This window comes from Ornithorhynchus anatinus, chromosome 13 (genome assembly GCF_004115215.2).
Source record: "Ornithorhynchus anatinus isolate Pmale09 chromosome 13, mOrnAna1.pri.v4, whole genome shotgun sequence".
Classification (NCBI taxonomy): Eukaryota; Metazoa; Chordata; class Mammalia; order Monotremata; family Ornithorhynchidae; genus Ornithorhynchus; species Ornithorhynchus anatinus.
This window is the reverse complement of record NC_041740.1, coordinates 25,596,548-25,616,271: the sequence shown is the minus strand read 5'-3', so window position 1 is coordinate 25,616,271 and position 19,724 is coordinate 25,596,548. Positions and strand designations below refer to the sequence as shown.

Genomic DNA, 19,724 nt, shown 5'->3' with positions numbered 1-19,724 from the left:
ATAAGAGTAAAAAAAATTTACCACATTAAAAAAAAAAATTAATGGTGTTTGTTAAGCATTTGTCAGGTACGGAATTAAATACTAAGGTAGATATAAGCTAATCAGGTTGGACAAAGTCCATGTCCCATACGGGACTCACAGTCTTAATCCCCATTTTACAGATAAGGTAACTAAGGCACAGAGAAGTTAAGTGACTTGCCCAAGACAAGTGGCAGAACTGACATTAGAACCCAGATGTTAACAACATATGGGATTTTTTGTTAATGTAAATGATATAAAATTTAGTCTTAGGATTTAATCTGTTTTTTTTTTTTCCCCAAGAGAGCTACTACCATGAAAGAACAGTAAACTTAAGGTTTTGAACAACGGCCAGTAATGACAAGACTACGAATTTGTGAAAGCAGGTCAAAAATAAGTATATCTAAATTGAGTTTTGTTTTTTTTGATTGGGCTAGTAGGCTTTGAATAAGCAAAACTCTGCTTAACTCAAACTTGGAAATTTTTGAGTTCAGCAGAATTTCCACCTCAAAGATAAACAAGAGTATCGATCAAATTTTATATTAAACTTTTTCATTATTGTGTCAAAAGCTGTACAAAAAAATCCTTTTCTTCAGAAACATACAAACTCAAATGTTTATGGACATAATCCTAGCAATTCCAATAATAAAAGACGGGAAGAGTATTTGGCTTCCCCTAATAGATTGTTAGCTCCCTGAAGGCAGGTATCTTGTCTACTAGCTCTATTAAAGCCTCTCAAGTACTTTCTACAGTGCTTGGCACACAGCAGGTTCTTAAGACCCATTATTTGAATGATAGGGTAGAAAAAGAAGAAAAAGAAGGCAAAGGTTATTTAGTCAATCAATCACATTTATTGAGCGCTTACTGTGTGCAGACCACTATACTAAGCAATTGGGAGAGTACAATAACAGACACTTTCCCTGTCCACAACAAGCTTACCGTCTAAAGGGGGAGACAGACATTTAATATAAATAAATTACAGATATGGACATAAGTGCTATGGGGTTGGGGATGGTGGTGAATAAAGGGAGTAAGTCAGAGTGACGCAGAAAGGAGTGGGAGAAGAAGGAATGAGGGCTTAGTCAGGAAAGGCCTCATGGAGGAGATGGGCCTTCAATAAGGTTTTGAAGGTGACCAGAGTAATTGTCTGTTAGGTGTGAAGAGCGAGGGCGTTCCAGGCCAGAGGCAGGATGTGGGCGAGAGGTCAGCAGCAAGATAAATGAGATGGAGGTATGGTGAAAAGGTTGGCATTAAACGAGCAAAGTGTGCAGGCTGGGCTGTAGTAGAAAAGCAGCAAGAAGAGGTAGGAGGGGGCACGGTGATTGTTTTAAAGCCAGTGGTGAGGAGTTTTTGTTTGATGTGGAGATGGATGGGCAACCACCAGAGGAGTGGGCAACTATGGTCTGAATGTTTCTGAAGCAAAATGATCTGGGCAGCAGAGGGGCGTAGGGACTGGGGTGGGGAAGAGACAGGAGGCCGGAAGGTCGGCAAGGAGGCCGCTACAATAATCAAGGCGGTAGGTACTTAAATAGGTTAAGTACTCGCATTAATGTGGTAGCAGTTTGGATGGCAAGGAAGGGGGGGATTTCAGCGATGTTGTTAAGGTAGAACTGACAGTGTGCTCCCCCAAGTGTTTAGTTTGGCATTCTGCTCACGGTAAGTGTTCAATAAATATATGATTGATTGTGGTTGCAGGGATTCAGTTGGGACAGGAGAGGTTCACGCAGGAGTCTTGCTCCAGACCCGAGAATAGCCAGGAAATATTGCAGTCTGGGCCTCCTGAAGGCTACCAAGTGGACAGGAACCAAGCCCGGTATGGCTACCACTGGTCCTCTCTGATTCCTGGGATGAGCCTCTGGGGCCAGAATTTCCAGGAGAGCTCTAGCCTGAATTTAGACCCAGGAGCAGACATAACCTTCCCACACCCGGCTCGAGTGAGGACGATGCTTGGATCTGGAAATCCACCCACCATTTTGACACTGGGAAACGTGAAGGGTGCCGATACGTTTTGCTTCACGTTGAAACTGAATATTAAAATTAAATTTTAATGAAAATTAAAATGAAATTACGGATCTATATTCACATCTGTCTCCCCCACTACATTGCAAGCTTCTTGGGGGCAGGGTCTGCCAACTCTGTTGGATTGTACTCTCCCAAGTAATCAGTGCAGTGTTCTGTGCATAGTAAAGTGTTCAATAAATACCATTGTTGATAAAAGCTACTTTAGATCACTAAAGATTTAAAAGGTACCTTCACACCCAAATGATTGAAACGGGAAATGATTTAGAGAAACAAAGTCACCACCCTGTGGTGCTTTATCAGTACCACACCTCTCCTGCTACAGGAACCATCCCAACCTCTAATAAGAGGAAATGAGAAAACAAACTAAGAGTTCGCCCATTATGTCCATTATTCTTTACGACCTTTGCAGTTGAACTGAATTACAGCATGCTCCCAGATTCCCAATTCCCAAACTCAATTATTATCATCATAATAATTATCATTATTTCAGTTCCATCTTCTGCAAAATTGGGGCCTCACGTGGAACAGGGACTGCGTACAACCCGATTTGCTTCTATCTACCCCAGTGCTTAGTCCCTGGCACAGAGTAAGTGCTTAAGAAATACCATGATTATCAAATTATTAATTATTATTAATAAATACCATGGATTGATTAATGATTGACTGAAGTCTACCTGGAGGTCCAACAGCAATGTGCCCAGGTTTCTGGGAGGAAGTGGGACCATCTTGTTACAGTCTTGAGCATTTAACAATAATAACAACAATAATAATAATAACGATAATAATATTTGTTAAGCACTTACTATCCCATGCACTGTACTAAGCACTGGGGTGAAGACAACAAATTGGATTGGACACAGTCCCTGTCCCTCTGCTACCAGGGGGCCATCTCTCCCCTCTCCCCTAAAATGTGCCCAGGGGCCACTGCTTCACTCGCCTTACTGTTTAAAGCCAGCCCAGGATTTGGGTGTTGTCACACTCTGGCTTGAAATTTGGGCATTGGGAATGGGGAGAGTGGAGAAGGAAAGATGAAGAAGGAAGGGTAGGCACAAGAATGAAGACGAGGATGAGGAAGGGAAAGGAGGAAAGAAAGAGGGGATGGAGATGGGGAAAAACGGATTGCGAACCCAATAGAGATGGCACCCATTGGTGATTTATCTCCTGCAGACTGGGATAATGTCCTCAGAAATTTTTTTGCTCCCATGAACCTCGCACACCTCTTGGAGATTGGGTTGAAGAAGCCAGAACCTTCTAGCTGCTTCCGCTGGTCGCCAGCCACAGCCATCCAACCTATCTCTTACCCAAGCTATGTGGGAAGCAGTGTGGCCTAGTGGACAGAGTATGAGTCTTAGAGTCAAAGGACCTGAGTTCTAATCTCAGTTCATTCATTCAAGCATATTCAAGCACTTACTGCGTGCGGAAACGTAGACTAAGCGAATGGGAGAGTACGATACAACGATAAACAGACACATTCCCTACCCACAACGAGCTTACAATCTAGAGGCGGGGGGGGGGGGGGGGAAGGTGGGGCATTAATACAAATAAATAAAATTACAGGTATATACAAAAATGCTGTGGGGACGGGAAAGGGGGAAGAACCAAGGGAGCAAGTCAGGGCGACCCAGAAGGGAGATGAGGCAAAACGGGGCTCAGTCTGGGAAGGCCTCTTAGAGCGTGGCTCAATGGAAAGGGCACAGACTTGGGAGTCAGAGGTCATGGGTTCTAATTCCGTCTCCGCCACTTGTCAGCTGTGTGACTTTGGGCAAGTCACTTAAGTTCTCTGTGCATCAGTTGCCTCAGCTGTAAAATGGGGATTAAAACTGTGAGCCCCACGTGGGACAATCTGATTATCTTGCATCTACCCCGGCGCTTAGAACAGTGCTTGGCACACAGTAAGCCCTTAACGAATGCCATCATCATTATGTGGGTGGGATTGAAGAAGGTCTGAGGGGAAGGAGGAAAAAAGGGGGAAGGAATGGAAGAAGAAGGAAGCAAAACTACAAAAGGAGGGGTGCCTCCCCATGGTCCTCCACGGGGACTGGATCAGACAAGCGTTTAGTAGGCTGCTTAAGGGTTTAGTGTATGGCACACGGTAAGCGCTCAATAAATTCGCTTAATAATAACCCCGCCGCCTCACGCCCAGCCCCTGCTTCTCCTCCAGACCCCAGCCCGTGCCCGGCCTCCAACCTTGTGGGGGGAAGGGAATGGGTCTGTTTAATAATAATAATAATAATAATATAATAATGTTGGTATTTGTTAAGCGCTTACTATGTGCCGAGCACTGTTCTAAGCACTGGGGTAGATACAGGCTCATCAGGTTGTCCCACGTGAGGCTCACAGGTAATCCCCATTTTCCAGATGAGGGAACTGAGGCACAGAGAAGTGAAGTGACTTGCCCACAGTCACACAGCTGACAAGTGGCGGAGCCGGGAGTCGAAGTGTAGTAGTGCCCTCTCCCAAGCGCTTAGTCCAGTGCAGGGTGGCTCAGTGGAAAGAGCCCGGGCTGGGGAGTCAGAGGTCACGGGTTCGAATCCCGCCTCTGCCCCTTGTCAGCTGTGTGACTGTGGGCGAGTCACTTCACTTCTCAGTGTCCTCATCTGGAAAATGGGGATGAACTGTGAGCCCCACGTGGGACAACCTGCTGACCCTGTATCTCCCCCAGCGCTTAGAACAGTGCTCTGCACAGAGTAAGCGCTTAACCAATACCAACATTATTATTATTAAACAGACCCATTCCCTGCACAGTGCTCTGCACACAGTGAATGCAGAATTGATTGGATGAATGTGCGCGGACAGAACCCCCGCCACCCGCTTGGGCTGCGAGGACCCTGGGGGCCCCGTCCTGACCTGTTCGGGTCCAGGGTCCGCTTCCCCCTCTGCCCCTCGTCTTCTACCCTCGCAGGGGGCAAGTGGCTCCTGCGCCTCCGTCCGGGAGCATCCGCGTCCTCGTTGCCACGGTAACAGCCCTCCCTCTCTCCCCCCTCCCGCCGGGTCAGCGTCCGCCATCCCGATTGGTCGGTCGGCTCGGCCCCTGGACGCTTTGACCAATGGGCGGCGCGAAGCGCGGCGCTCCTTTCTCCCCCCTCCCACCGCCGGCCGCGAACGAGCGGGGCCGCCCGGCTCCCCCGCCGCGAGGCCCCCTGGGAATTGTAGTTCCGGCCCCCCCCGCCGCCGCCCTTAGGGACGGAGGCGGGAACTACGTTTCCCGTCGCCCCCCGCGGCGGGGCGCGCGGCTGAGGGGCGAAGATGGCGGCCGCCGAGCCCCCGGCGGGGCCGGGCGGAGGGGAGCCCGGGGGTCGACAGTGGACGCTGGTGGTCGACCCCTTGGGCGGGCTGCGCGCGCGCCTCCCCTGCCGCGTGACCGCGCGGCCCCTCGACCCCCTTGGGCCGCCCGGGGGGGCGACCGCCTGCTGCTGCCCCTGCTGGGGGACCGGAAGCGGAAGTGGGCGCGGGCGCGAGCACAGTGCGTGGCCCCGGGAGGAGGGCGGGGCAGGGGGAGGAGCAGCACAATTAGAGCGTTGGCTAACGGTTGGCGGGGCACCCGCTTGTGCCACGTGGGGCTCCCGGTCTCCACCCCCATTTTACAGATGAACGAACTGAGGCCCAGACAAGCAAAACGACCCGCCCAGTGTCACACAGCACCCAAGGGGCCAAGCTGGGGTAGATACCAGCTGATCAGGCAGTCCCATGTGGGGCTTGATCCCCGTTTGACAGATGAGCCAACTGAGGCTTGGCCCACCTGGGGCTCTCACCGTCTTGATCCCCATTTTACAGGTGAGCTAACTGAGGCCCAGAGGAGCTAAACGACCCGCCCAATGTCACACAGCAGACAAGGGGCGCAGCTGGGGTAGATACCAGCTGATCAGCTTGTTCCACGTGGGGCTCACGGTCTTGATCCCCATTTTACAGGTGAGCTCATTGAGGCCCAGAGAAGCAAAACGACCTGTCCAATGTCACAGCGGACAAGGGGTGGAGCTGGGATAGATATCAGGTGATTAGGTTGTCCCACGTGGGTCTTGATCCCCATTTTACAGGTGAGCTAACTGAGGCCCAGAGAAGCAAATTGAGTGTCCCATCATGACACAGGATACAAGGGGCAGAGATTAGGTAGATACCAAGTGATCATGTTGTCCCACGTGGGACTCACGACCTTGACCCCCATTTTACAGATGAGCTAACTGAGGCCCAGAGGAGCAAAACGACCTGCCCAGTGTCACACACCAGGCAAGGGGCACAGCTGGGGTAGATACCAGGTGATCAGCTTGTCGCACATGGGGCTCATGGTCTTGATCCCCATTTTACAGGTGAGCTCACTGAGGCCCAGAGAAGCGAAACGACCTGTCCAATGTCACAGAGCAGACAAGAGATGGAGCTGGGATAGATACCAGGTGATTAGGTTGTCCCACGTGGGTCTTGATCCCCATTTTACAGGTGAGCTAACAGGCTAGAGAAGCGAATTGAGTGTCCCATCATCACACAGCAGACAAGGGGCAGAGATTAGGTAGGCACCAAGTGATCATGTTGTCCCACGTGGGACTCACGGCCTTGACCCCCCATTTTACAGATGAGCTAACTGAGGCCCAGAGGAGCAAAATGACCTGCCCAATGTCACACAGCAGACAAGGGGCGGAGCTGGGGTAGATACCAGGTGATCAGCTTGTCGCACATGGGGCTCACGGTCTTGATCCCCATTTTACAGGTGAGCTAAATGAGGCCCAGAGAAGTGAAATGACCTGCCCAATGTCACACAGCAGATAAGGGGCGGAGATTGGGTAGATACCAAGTTTTCAGGTTGTCCCACGTGGGACTCACAGTCTTAATCCCCATTTACAGGTGAGCTAACTCAGGCCCAGAGAAGCAAAATGAGTTTCCCAACGTCACACAGCAGACAAGGAGCAGAGATTGGGTAATAATAATGATGATGATGGTGTTTGTTAAGTACTTACTATGTGCAAACCACTGTTCTAAGCTTTGGAAGGGATACAAGGTGATCAGGCTGTCCCACGTGGGGCTCACGGTCTTAACCCTCATTTTACAGATGAGGGAACTGAGGCCCAGAGAAGCAAATAATAATAATAATGTTGGTATTTGTTAAGCGCTTACTATGTGCCGAGCACTGTTCTAAGCACTGGGGTAGACACAGGGGAATCAGGATGTCCCACGTGGGGCTCACAGTCTTAATCCCCATTTTACAGATGAGGTAACTGAGGCACAGAGAAGTTAAGTGACTTGCCCACAGTCACACAGCTGACAAGTGGCAGAGCTGGGATTCAAACTCATGACCTCTGACTCCAAAGCCCGTGCCCGAAGTCACACAGCAGACAGGGGGCGGGGCCGGGATTAGAACCTACATCCTCTGACTCCCAAACCAGGGCTCCTGCAACTAGGCCATGCTGCTTCTATTTAAGTGCTTACTACGTGCCGTTCATTTATTCATTCAATCGTATTTATTGAGTGCTTATTGAGAACACTGTAGTAAGCACTTGGGAAAGCACGATACAGCAATAAAGAATGACAATCCCTGATCACGAAGAGCTCACAGTCTGAGGGGAGTGGGGCGGACATCAATACATATAAACAGACAAAAATACGCAGGCACTGTAGCGAGCACGGGGGTGGATAGAGGCGAATCAGGTTGGACACAGTCCCTGTCCTAGGTGGGGGCTCTCAGTCTCAATCCCCATTTTACAGATGAGGGAACTGAGGCACAGGAAGTGAAGTGACTTGTCCAAGGTCACAGAGCAGACAAGTGGCAGAGGTGGGATTAGAATCCATGACCTGACTCCTAGGCCCGTGCTCTATCCACTACTCCACCCTGCTTCTCTCCAACCATATCACTGATTGATTGATTGGCCCAGCCGGCACAGCCACTGGAGGAAAAGCGGAGACAGCAAACCCCTAAGTAGGGCAAATGGCAAGCAAGGTGGTCTACTGGTTAGAGCCCGGGTCTGGGAGTCAGAAGGACTTGGGTTCTAATCCTGACTCTACCACTTGTCTGCTGCTCTGTGACCTTGGGCAAGTTACTTCACTCCTCCGGGCCTCAGTTCCCTCATCTGTAAAATGGAGGTGAAGGCTGGAAGCCCTATGTGGGACAGGAACTGTGTCCCACCTGACTAGCTTGGATCCACCCCAGCGCTTAGTAGAGTGCCTGGCGCATTATAAGCACTTATCAAGTACCATCAAAGCAACAACAGCAGCAGCAAAACCTCTAAGCGTTGGAGCCAGCCCTGGCACTTAGATTTGTATCCTTTATTTGCCTCTCCCTCCATTCTGCAGCTCTTACATACCTATCCATAATTCATTTATTAATATTAATGTCTATCTCCCCTTCTAAACTGTAAGATTGTTGTGGGCAGAGAACAGGTTTACCAACTCTGTTATACTGTACTCTCCCAAGTGCAGAGAGCTCTCGATTCATCATATTTTTTATGATATTTGTTAAGCGCTTACTATGTGGCAGACACTGAGGTAAGCTCTGGGATAGAGACAAGCTAATCAAGTTGGACCTGGTCCGTTTCCCACATGGGGCTCACAATCTTAATTCCCATTTTACAGATGAGGGAACTAAGGCACATAAGTGAAGTGACTTGCCCAAGGTCACAGCAGACAAGTAACAGAGCTGGGAGTAGAACGCAGGTCCTTCTGACTCCCAGGTCCATGCTCTATCCACTAGGCCACACTGCTTCTCCACTGAGCACTTTCTGTGTGCAGGGCATTGTACTAAGCCCTTGCCGGCTGTGTGACCTTGGACAAGTCGCTTCACTTTTCTGGGTCTCAGTTACCTCACCTGCCACATGGGGAGTCAACACCTATTCTCCCTCCTACTTTGGCTCTGAGCCCCATGTGGTAGAGGGACTAGATTTGACCTCATCATCTTGTACTTACCCCAGCATTTAGTACAGGGCTTGCCATATAATAAGTGCTTAACAAATACCACAATCATTATTACTATTATTTCTTTCTGTGATGATGAAGATGATGATGATGATTAGGCCTTGGCCAGTTGGTCATTTCAATGAGCAGCCTGACTTTTAACTGGAAGTTCATTGTGGGCAGGGAATGTTTTTACCAACTTTGTAACTTACTCTCCCAAGTTCTTAGTACAGTGCTCAGCACACAGTAAGCACTCAATATATACAATTGATCGATTGATCTTTTGGTTCTGCTAGATGAGATGGCATCTAGGAATCGAAGTTGCGATCTTCCATTGCACATAGACATGCTTTCACGACACATTTTGAGGAGAGCACCCATCCCTGGAAAATTAGGGAACATCTCTCTGTGCAAGGCGGACCTGTTTGGGTATCGGGTACTGTGCAGTACAGTCTCGGGAGAAAGTGTGTGTGTGAAGTAGTTGGGCACAGAGAGTGCTACTTCACGCACTTTCCTTAATGTGGAGAGTTTTATAAGAACGCAGCTCACTTTGTCATAGAAGAACTCGGTGCACTTCAAAGCTGATCTTTGTTAAGAGTCCTAGGGGGCAGATAAGCAGGAGTAGTTGTAGCAAAAAGTAATGTATTCAGTTTTGCTGTAATGCTTGGTTTTTCTATGCAACAGGACACTGTTTGGGAATTAAGGAAAATGACCCACTAAGGAATTTGACCCACTAAGATAGACACAGTGCGATTTCAGAAGAAGTTGTGCATACATATATTGCACCAATCGATACTACACCGTAAGCTTCTCGAGGGCAGGATTATGTCTACTAACTCTATTGTATAGATTCTCCCAAATGCTTAGGACAGTGTTCTGCCTACAAAAGCATAATACCATTGATTGACGTTTGTGTCACCGTTTTCCTATTTAAATTTGACAGATAAAATCATCTGTGTGTAAACAATGTAGATATTACACATCATATATACAGCTGTTATAAGTGAAGCAAAGTGACCTAATGGAAAGAGCACGGGCCTGGGAGTCACTTGTCTGCTGTGGGACCTTGAACTTCTCTCTACCTGTTACCTCATCTGTAAAATGGGGATTAAGACCGGGATGGGGACTGTGAAATGATCTGATCAACTTGTTTCTGCTGCAGTGCTTAGTACAGTGCATAACACATAGTAAGCACCTAAGAAATACCTTAAAAAAAATCACTTCTCTGTGCCTCAGTTCCTTCATTTGTAAAATGGGGATTCCTTCCTGCTCCCTTCTACTTAATTAACCTAATTAACCTAATTAACTTGTATCTAGCCCAGTGCTTAAAACTGTAGTTGACACATAATAAGTGCTTAACAAGTACCATTTTTTTTAGTAAGTAGAGCATGCCAAAACTGTTTTTCGTTTTTGATCAGAATGCTGAACCAAATTATTGCAATATGTCTTTATATAAATATCTTTCAGAGTCAGAGAATACACGTGCGAACAAAAGGAGGCAATGTCACCTGTCTAGGAACAATCCATGGAAATACAGAAATTTTCGCAGCTGAAAAAAGTGTAAGTCCCAGGGAAGCTTTGTTCTCTAATAACGGTATTTGTTAATCGCTTACTCTGTGCCAAACCCTGTGGTTATTATGTTTCTAACAGGTTGATCCAAATTGGGTAAATAATAAGGAATTCTAATTGGTAAACCCGTGTTCCTGATCTCTTCTAAAACATCACTAAACTAGAATTCAAACTTAATGTATTTCAGAATCACACAGTCATTTTGGTCTTCTGAACCTTTGTTTCATTTTTAATACGTGAGTTGGATAAAGACCTAAAATTTCATTCCAAATGTTTTTATTCCCGCCAGTTCTTGTTTAAAGCTTAGCATTCATTTTCATTTAACATGGTATTGCTACATAGTTTAGCACAACCCAGGTTTCTTTAGCCAAATTCCTCCCAGTGTTTTGATATTATTTAAGCCAAGAGACGAGACATTCTGTGGGCATGCAGGTAATTTGAATGCAAGCTGAATCTGTTCAGGAACTGGACAGATAAATGAAATTCGCTAAATGTGACCTAAAATTTCTTCCTATTTTCCACAAGATGGCACTACAAGAATTCATTCCCATTGATGTACACAGTCATCTGTGCCTTAGCACATGTTTTCTATCTGCAGTTTGGATCGCACTTTTGGATGACTGAGGAAATGTTTTCCCCACAGTGCACGCCTGGCTCAATAAAATCGGATCTACAAATTGAGGCAAATAGGGCCAGCATTAGAAGAAACTGTGGTGGGCACACATTTTTTTTTAATGGTATTTGTTAAGGGCTTACTCTGTGCCAGGCGAAACTTGTCTGCTGTGTGACCTTGGACAAGTTACTTCTCTGTGCCTCAGCTACCTCATCTATAAAATGGGGATTGAGACTGTGAGCCCCCTGTGGGACAGGAACTGTGTCTACCCCAGTGTTTAGTACAGTGCCTGGCACATAGTAAGCACTTAGCAAATACCACAGTTATTAACCTTGAGAATGGATGTGTTGGAAGGTAGCCAGGAGCCTAGTAGTATTATTGGAGACAGAGTGCTGGATTGGATGGGCCATCATTTGGATGGAGTAATGTCATTACTTAAGTTCTTGTTGTCTTTAGTCACTACAAGTAAATAAAGACCCATATGCTTGCTTTTCAACTGCTCTTTGTTACTTTTTAAAATCACATTGTGTAGGGTTAACGGTAGTGCAAAATCTAAGATGTTGAGGTGTGAAGGGAAATGTTTTATTTTTAATCATCTTATCTGCTGTAATGTGTGTTTTCATCCTGCATTTTGGATACAACACCATTAGGGAGTTAAGTCACCCTTTCCCAACAGTGTACAAGACAGGATTTTTTGTTTATGGTATCTGTTAATTGTTTGCTACGTGCCAGGCACCGTACTAAGCACTGGGGTAGATACAAGCTAATCAGGTTGAACACAGTCCACATCCCACATAGGGCCCACGGCCTTAATCCCCATTTTATATATGAAGTAACTGAGGCACAAGAGAAGTCAAGTGACTTGTTCAAGGTCACACAGCAGACAAGTGGCAGAGCCAGAATTAGAATTCGGGTCCCTCCGACTGGATAGCACACATGCAGCATCTGAAGAAAGACTTAGGCATAAGCTCACTGTGTCTTTCCAGAGATGCGAACTGTGTATGATGCGAGCATTCCTACAAACAGGGGTTGGCAAGAATGTGCCTCTAGCATCAAGTGAGAACAGATGACATCTGTGAAATATTGGTCAGATATCATTTTTAGTGTGCATATTTTTGGATAAGTTGGATAGATCATTGCCCTTTGTAGTTAAAGACAATGCCCCGGAGCTGAATTTCTCTCTAGGCATAAATGTGGGTCCCACGGTCCTGACCACACAAATCACACAAAGATCGCCTTTCATTGTGCTGTTGTGTTTCCTTGCCTAGTGCTGTGCTCGCCTTTTCGTCTTTGTCTCACAATTCTCTTGAAGATTTGGCTCACAAAGAGCTGTTTCTTTCTCGATTGCAGTGTTCCACGCTGGCCTGTCTGCTGCAGTTGTCTTCCAGATTTCAGCTGAGACACAGTTATAGTCATAAGAATGTAATAGTAACGATGTTGTTAAGGGTTTATAATGTGAGCATCGTACTAAGCGCTGGGGTAGATCCAAGATATTCAGGTTGGACTCAGTCCCAGAGTAGTGTCCAAGACTTTGTTTTACTGAATCTTTAAAATATGTCCCATTTCCCCATATTTCCAGAGGCCCACTTAAAAGCCCCTATTCAGCAGCTGTTAGCAGTAGAGTCCATAAAGGATGTCAACAGGACTGGTCAAGGAGTCTGTTGTAGTAGTCCATCCCGGGACCCAGTTCTCCCAACCACAGAGAAGGTTAGACAGTATTTCAGCCCTGCAACCCTCCATTTGGTCTGAAACTTAATAGCACGCTGATGCCATAACGTCTGGCCGTCTCCAGACAGTTTGGCTTCTTGTTTTAATTTCTTCTCCTTTGTCTTTCATTCTATTGTTGACCAGCGTGCTGTCTAGGTAACAATTCTGTATATGCTCCCAGTTCCAACTGAAACTCTTTTGGTTGTGTGTAGGATTCCCTGGTGTAGGCTGATACGTTGTTGCAGTTTGTTTTATTTTCTTTACTCATCATCATTCCATAGTGCCTGGCAGACAAGGCAAAGGGATGTAGAGTTATTCACACGTCTCCTTAGACTCCATGGATAGCTAATCTTGAGTGACCCTTTCGTTTTCTTTATTACACGCTGCTTTCATCTTCTGTTCTACGTACCTGGATACTCACCACCACCTGTAATAACGCTTACATACATATCTTTATATTCCATTGCTCCCTCCTACCTGCAATTTATTTTTCAGTCTCTGTTTCCATTAGATTGCAAACTCCTTTAGGACAGAGATCATGACTATTAATTTTCTAGCGTTCCCCCAGACTTGGTGCAGTGCTCTGCGTACAGAAAGCTCTCGATAGGGAAACAGCGTGGCCTTGAGGAAGGAGCCGGGCCTGGGAGCCCGAGGACCTGGGCTCTAATCCTGGCTCCGCCAGGTAGTTGCCTGTTGTGTGATCTTGGGCAAGTCACTTAACTTCTGGCTTAAGCATCCTCATCTGTAAAATGGGGATTCGATCCCTATTCCCCCTGCCTACTTAGACTATGGCGCAGGGACTGTGTCCGACCAGATTAACTTGTATTTTACCCCAGTTCTTAGAACAGTGCTTGACACATAGAGAAGCAGCGTGGCTCAGTGGAAAGAGCCCGGGCTTGGGAGTCAGAGGTCATGGGTTCTAATCCCGTCTCTGCTGCTTGTCAGCTGTGCAACTTTGGGCAAGTCAATTAACTTCTCTCAGACCTCATCTGTGAGCCCCATGTGGGACAATCTGATTACCCTTTATTCAGTAGTATTTATTGAGTGCTTACTATGTGCAGAGCACTGTACTAAGCGCTTGGGATGAACAAGTCGGCAACAGATACAGTCCCTGCTGTTTGACGGGCTTACAGTCTAATCGACTGTCTACCCTTTATCTACCCCAGTGCTTAGAACAGTGCTCGGCACATAGCGCTTAATACCAACAACAACAACAAAGTAAGCACTTAAATACCATAATTATTAATAAGTATTATTGGTTGATCAGTCGGAGACAGTACATTTTCTTCAGGTGGTCTCTTCTTTTGGGCAGCAGGGGGACAATTTAGCTGAGAAATCGATTTGAAACAAATCAACAAAAGCGAATGAAACTCTTACTGAACTTCATACTGATCTTACTGAACTTGGGAAGCAACATGGCTTAGCGGAAAGAAGCTGGGCCTGGGAGTCCAAGGACCTGGCGCTCTAATCCCGGCTCCGCCGCCTGCCTGCTGTGCGACCTTGGGCCAGTCACTTCACTTCTCTGGACCTCAGTTCCCTTCTTAGTAAAATGGGGGTGAAGACCGTGAGCCCCTCGTGGGACAGGGACTGCGTCCAACCTGATAATCTTGCATCTCCCCCAGCACTTAGAATGGTGCTTGACACGTAGTAAGTGCTTAACAAATACTCTGCAACCATCAGGAGTCCAGTCCTGCCTTCACCTGACACCAATCTTTTCTTTCAACAGCTCGTGTCTGTGGACAAGATGCAAGGGAGTTCTGTAAACATATCAACTGAAGATGGTCTGCTGAAGCTCAGATACCTCTATACCGACTCCTCACTCTTGTCTTCAGTCTCCGGGAACATCACATTGGGCAGCATTCATGGTAAGAGGCAGGAGGCCAGGAGAAATGGAAAACTCTCCAGTGAGCCTGAAAACGTTGGGGGTTTTATTAATTCAAGGTAGCAGCACTCTGAGGGAGGTAGGAGACTCAATAATAATGATAATAGAGAGGTAGCACAGCCTAGGAGAAGCAGCATGGCTCAGTGGAAAGAGCACGGGCTTTGGAGTCAGGGCTCATGAGTTCGAATCCCAGCTCTGCCACTTGTCGGCTGTGTGACTGTGGGCAAGTCACTTAACTTCTCCGTGCCTCAGTTCCCTCATCTGTAAAATGGGGATTAAGACTGTGAGCCCCACGTGGGACAACCTGATTCCCCTATGTCTACCCCAGCGCTTAGAACAGTGCTCGGCACATAGTAAGCGCTTAACAAATACCAACATTATTGTTAGTGGAGAGAGTGTGGGCGTGGAAGTCGGAAGGACTGAGTTCTAATCCTGGCTCTGCCACTTGTCTGCTGGGTGACCTTGGGTAAGTCATTTTCAGACATTCACTCATTCAGTTGTATTTTATTAGCGCTTACTCTGTACAAAGCACTAAGCATGTGGGAGAATGCAATATAACAATAAACAGACACATTCCCTGCTCACAGCGAGCATACAGTCCAGAGTGGGTAGTCATTTCACTTCTCTCGGTCTCAGTTTCTTCAGTTGTAAAATGGGGATACTTGTTCTCCCTTCCTAGTTTGACTGTGAATCCCATGTGGGACAGGGACTGTGTCCAATCTCATTAACTTGTATCCCCCCCACTGCTTAGAACAGTAACCACTTAACAAACATAAATAAAATCAAATACAGACAGAGCATCGAAGAGAGCATGTAATAAAACCACAAAAAAACCCATAGGCCCTAATAGTCATAGATTGGCAGGAGTTTAAAATGAGATTGTTACACATGGGCTTTAACTTATTCCTGCAGCTGAAAATGAGACTAAATTTTAACCCATTTCCCTCTATCAAGAAAAGGAAGAAACATTTGTAGAGCTGTGGGATTCTGCTTTGATAACTTGAGTAATAATAATACTTGTGATATTTGTGAAGAAGTTACTATGTGCCAAGCACTGTACTAAGCGCTGGGATGGATCCAAACAATCAGGTTGGACCCAGTCCCTGTACCACAAGGGGTTCAGAGTCTCAATCCCCATTTTACAGATGAGGTAACTGAGGCCCAGAGAAGGCAAGCAAAAAGTTAAAAACCCTCCCCAAGACTGCTGGAGGGAATCTGGTGGCGAGAACCCAGCGATCCTATTTTAATTAGAAATGTTATTTCCCCCCTGTGTTTGTTCTGGCCCCGCATATTTTAAGCACACTGCCAATCCCTACATTGTCAGGTTGTGTCTCATGGCTTCTCCCCAGGCATTTTCCACCCAGACAAGGGAACGCGGCTAACATGGCATCCTTCGTATGACCAAGCATAGAGAGTCGGGTGGGTGGGAGAGGGTGCGGCCGGGCAACCACGGAATCTCAGTGAAAATGACTCATTCTCCCACTTTACCTCATCCCCCCTACTCCCAATTCACCCCCACCACTTCGCACTGGAGGAGAGCCTCTTGAAAGGGCTATTCCCAGAGGGGATGGTATTCCATGGAAAAATCCCAAAGGAAAGTACTAGAAGCCCTCCAACCTTATCATGGCTTAGTGGATAGAGCAAGGACCTGGGTTCTAATCCCAGCTCCACCCCTTGTCTGCTGTGTGACTTTGGGCAAGTCACTTAACTGCTCTTTGTCTCAATTATTTCAACTGTAAAATGGGGAAGAAGACTGTGAGCCCCATGTGAAACAGAGACTGTGACCAATCTGATTAACTTGGATCTAACCGTGTACTTAGAACTGTTCTTGGCATATAGTAAGGGCTTAACAAGTATTATTATTGTCGTTATTATCATTATTACCTCATGGGTGTCCCAGTCGATCTGTCAATCAATTAATGGTATTTATTTAGTGCTTACTCTTTGCAGAGCACTGGACTAGACACTTAAGAGACTATAATACAACAGAGTTAATAGACACGTTACCTGCTACAGGGAACAGTGTGGCCTAGTGGGCAGAGCGCGGGCCCGGGAGTGACAGAACCTGGGTTCGGAACTAGAGTTTAGGATAATCCTCTAGTCAAGGAGACTGAATCAATTTTCTAACTTTGTAAAAATCAAAAAGAGTTGTAAACACTGTAAACAGTTTGATGTCTTGCTAGCTGGGTTTTGAGGGCATTGATTTATCCTACAATATAACTGTTTTATTTGTTAAGCACTAATTTTGTGCCAAGCACTGTACTAAATGCTGGGGTGGCTACAATACAATGCCATCGGACCCAGTTCTTGGCCCACATAGGCCTCACAGTCTAACAGGGAGGGAGAACAGGTGTTGAATCTTCACTTTACAGATGAGGAAACCTAGGCACAGAGAAGTTATGTGACTTGCCCAAGGTCACACAGCAGGCATTTGGCAGAGAAGGATTAGAATCCAAGTCCTCTGATTCCCAGGCCTGTGCTCTTTCTACTAGGTCACTCTTGATAAGATGATGGCTGAACAATTGTAGTAAATCCAAATGCCTGACATGAAGTGTTTAGGGTGAAAAACTCACTCTGGGAATGTTGTTTCTGTTAAATAATATGACCTGTAAGTGGTGGAAATGTAATAGAACCGGAATATGAACTTCCTGCTGAAAGTTGTATTTACTTGAGTATTTGTGACCAAGCCCAACCCTAATGTTGAAAATCTCACGGATTTTGAAAAATCCACCACAACTGTAGCAAGACCCGATCTCACTTTCTGGAATGAAATCAGAATGTTGAACTATATTTATTTTCCTAATGGTGTATGCCACCTGGGGAAAGAAAAGGTGGTAATTTTTTAAAAATCACAAAACAACACATTATTGACTGGAAAATGTTTTTCAGTCAATACTGTGTCTAGCACATTGTACTAAGTGCTTGGGAGAGTACAATTTGAGCAGTTGAATAACGATCCGCTCACTGCCTTCAAGGACCTTCCTGTCTCCAATGAGAGATTGAGAGACACAGTTTATTTGTTTTCCATATCTGTTTGCAAGACTGTTCTAAACCAGGGTTCTCCGATCAGAAATACTACATGTACTACTAGTGGTATATCAGAATCCAAAAATATGGCCTATTATTTTTTACTATTATGATGATGATTAGACATGCTAATTGTGGTGGTGTTAGTTAAGCACTTACTCTGTAGCAAGCACTGTACTAGTCTTGTGGGGGGCAGGGAATGTGTTGGTTACATTGTACTCTCCCAAGGGCTTAGTACAGTGTTGTACACACAGTAAGTACTCAATAAGTAGTTGGATTTACTAAGCCCTGTCCCTTTTTTTAATGGTATTTGTTAAGTGCTTACGATGTGCTAAACACTGTATTATGCACTGAAGTAATGCAAGTTAATCAGGTTGGACCCAGTCCCTGTCCTACATATGGCTCGCTTAGCCCAAGCACTGAGATTTTGGCTGACAGTAGGAGAGAAAGGGAGTAATTTGTTTGCCTTGGTTAACTGGTGCATCTCTTTAATTAACTTCTATCTCCCTGTCTAGACTGTAAGCTCCCTGTGGGCAGAGAATGAATCTACCCACTCTGTTATGTTGTATTCTCCCAAACACGTAGTACAGTTGTCTGCACACGGTAAGTGCTCAGTGAATATTATTGGTTGATTGATTAAATTGAAAGATCATTTACTGGGGTCTTGTTAGGACCTTGTAAGTATAGTTTTATTTCCTTCATTATAAGTTTCTCAGGAGCTCCCCTCTCCCAGGAGAGGGCTCCAGTGGGACAGTAAGAGGATTAAAAACTAGCGTGATTCTTACAAAAAGTCATGAAGCCGTGCTGCAACAGAGCTGTAGTTCAGCTTTCAGCAGATTCTATCAAGTGGCTTGTCCTCCGAGGCAGAGGAAACAGTTACTTTCATCATGGTTCTCAAGTCACTGATAGATTTTAATCCCAGAGTGCTAATGCTTAAACAAACCAACAGAGTAAATACGCCAAACACTGCAGGCTGAGTATATTCCCATAACAATTTCTCTGCTGTACAGTGACCTTGAAGGGAGTGTGCCTTTTGGCCTCCCTGAACGTTGAAGGGTAGAAACATGCGACACATGGAAAGAGTCTAACATATCGAGGGTTTTTAAAATTGTTTTTCATTTGGAACTTTTAGGCTCCTCCCAGGCACTTCCTGGTTTAACCCCAAGACCGAGATGAATTTTTGAGATGTAATTTGGGTTTTCCCAAGCCCTTGGGTGCACTTTATTCTAGAGCTGTTGCCAAGAGGAGTGTGAGCCGCAGAGTGTTAGAGAGAAGTTCCCCTGGCACTTCTGGAACTTGTCATCCTCAAAATGCTGACTGGGGGCGGCAGGGGGGACGACTCCCTTAAATGTAAAACTGCAGGCTGTGGTACAGGGCTCCTTAAAAGCAACGGACCCATTTTGTTTGATTTCAGTGAAATGCTCTTGCGATGATCCTGCTTTACTCCTTGACACATCTGAAAATTCAGAGGATCAGTTGTAATCCCTCCAAGTTAGTTTACCTAGAAAATCCGTTAGTTCTGAGAATAGCTGGCCCAGTGGAAAGAGCAAGGGCTTGGGAGACAGAGGATCTGGGTTCTATTCCCAGCTCCACCACCTGTCTGCTCTGTGACCTCAGTCAAGTCACTTGACCCCACGGCTCCTTCCAGTTATCGCCTCATTTCCTCTCCATACTCCTGGAGCGAGTTATCTACGTCCACTGTCTCACATTCCCCTCCTCCAGTTCTCTCCTTGACCTCTTCCATTCTGGCTTCCATCCCCTTTGCTCCGCAGAAGCCTCCCTCTTCCTCTGCTCCACCCTAATGCTCCTCAACCTTTCAGCTGCTTTCACGCTCTTGACCACCCCCTTCCAGAAATATTATCCAAACTTGGCTTGACTCACACTGTCCTCTACTGGTTCTCCTCATATGTCTCTTGCCATTCATCTTAAATCTCTCATGGGCAATTACTTTGCCTCCCACCCCCTAACCATGGGAGTCCCATAAGGTTCAGTTCTGGGTCCCCTTCACACCCA

At 46.2% G+C, this 19,724-nt stretch overlaps 2 protein-coding genes across 2 annotated transcripts in view; one reads left to right on the top strand and one right to left on the bottom strand.

Moving 5' to 3' along the window:
* Nucleotides 1-5,022, bottom strand: part of CCDC146 (coiled-coil domain containing 146) — a 92,381-nt gene extending 87,359 nt beyond the window's left edge. Inside the window, exon 1 of the mRNA XM_029077780.2 lies at nt 4,888-5,022. The gene's annotated coding sequence lies outside the window, so the exon portion shown is untranslated. The remainder of the gene's footprint in view (nt 1-4,887) is intronic.
* A 264-nt stretch (nt 5,023-5,286) lies between these two features.
* FAM185A (family with sequence similarity 185 member A) overlaps nt 5,287-19,724 on the top strand; it is a 38,017-nt gene continuing 23,579 nt past the window's right edge. The window contains exons 1-4 of the mRNA XM_039913848.1: nt 5,287-5,482; nt 9,210-9,349; nt 10,381-10,473; nt 14,529-14,667. Of these exons, the coding sequence (XP_039769782.1) occupies nt 5,287-5,482; nt 9,210-9,349; nt 10,381-10,473; nt 14,529-14,667 (568 nt within the window). The remainder of the gene's footprint in view (nt 5,483-9,209; nt 9,350-10,380; nt 10,474-14,528; nt 14,668-19,724) is intronic.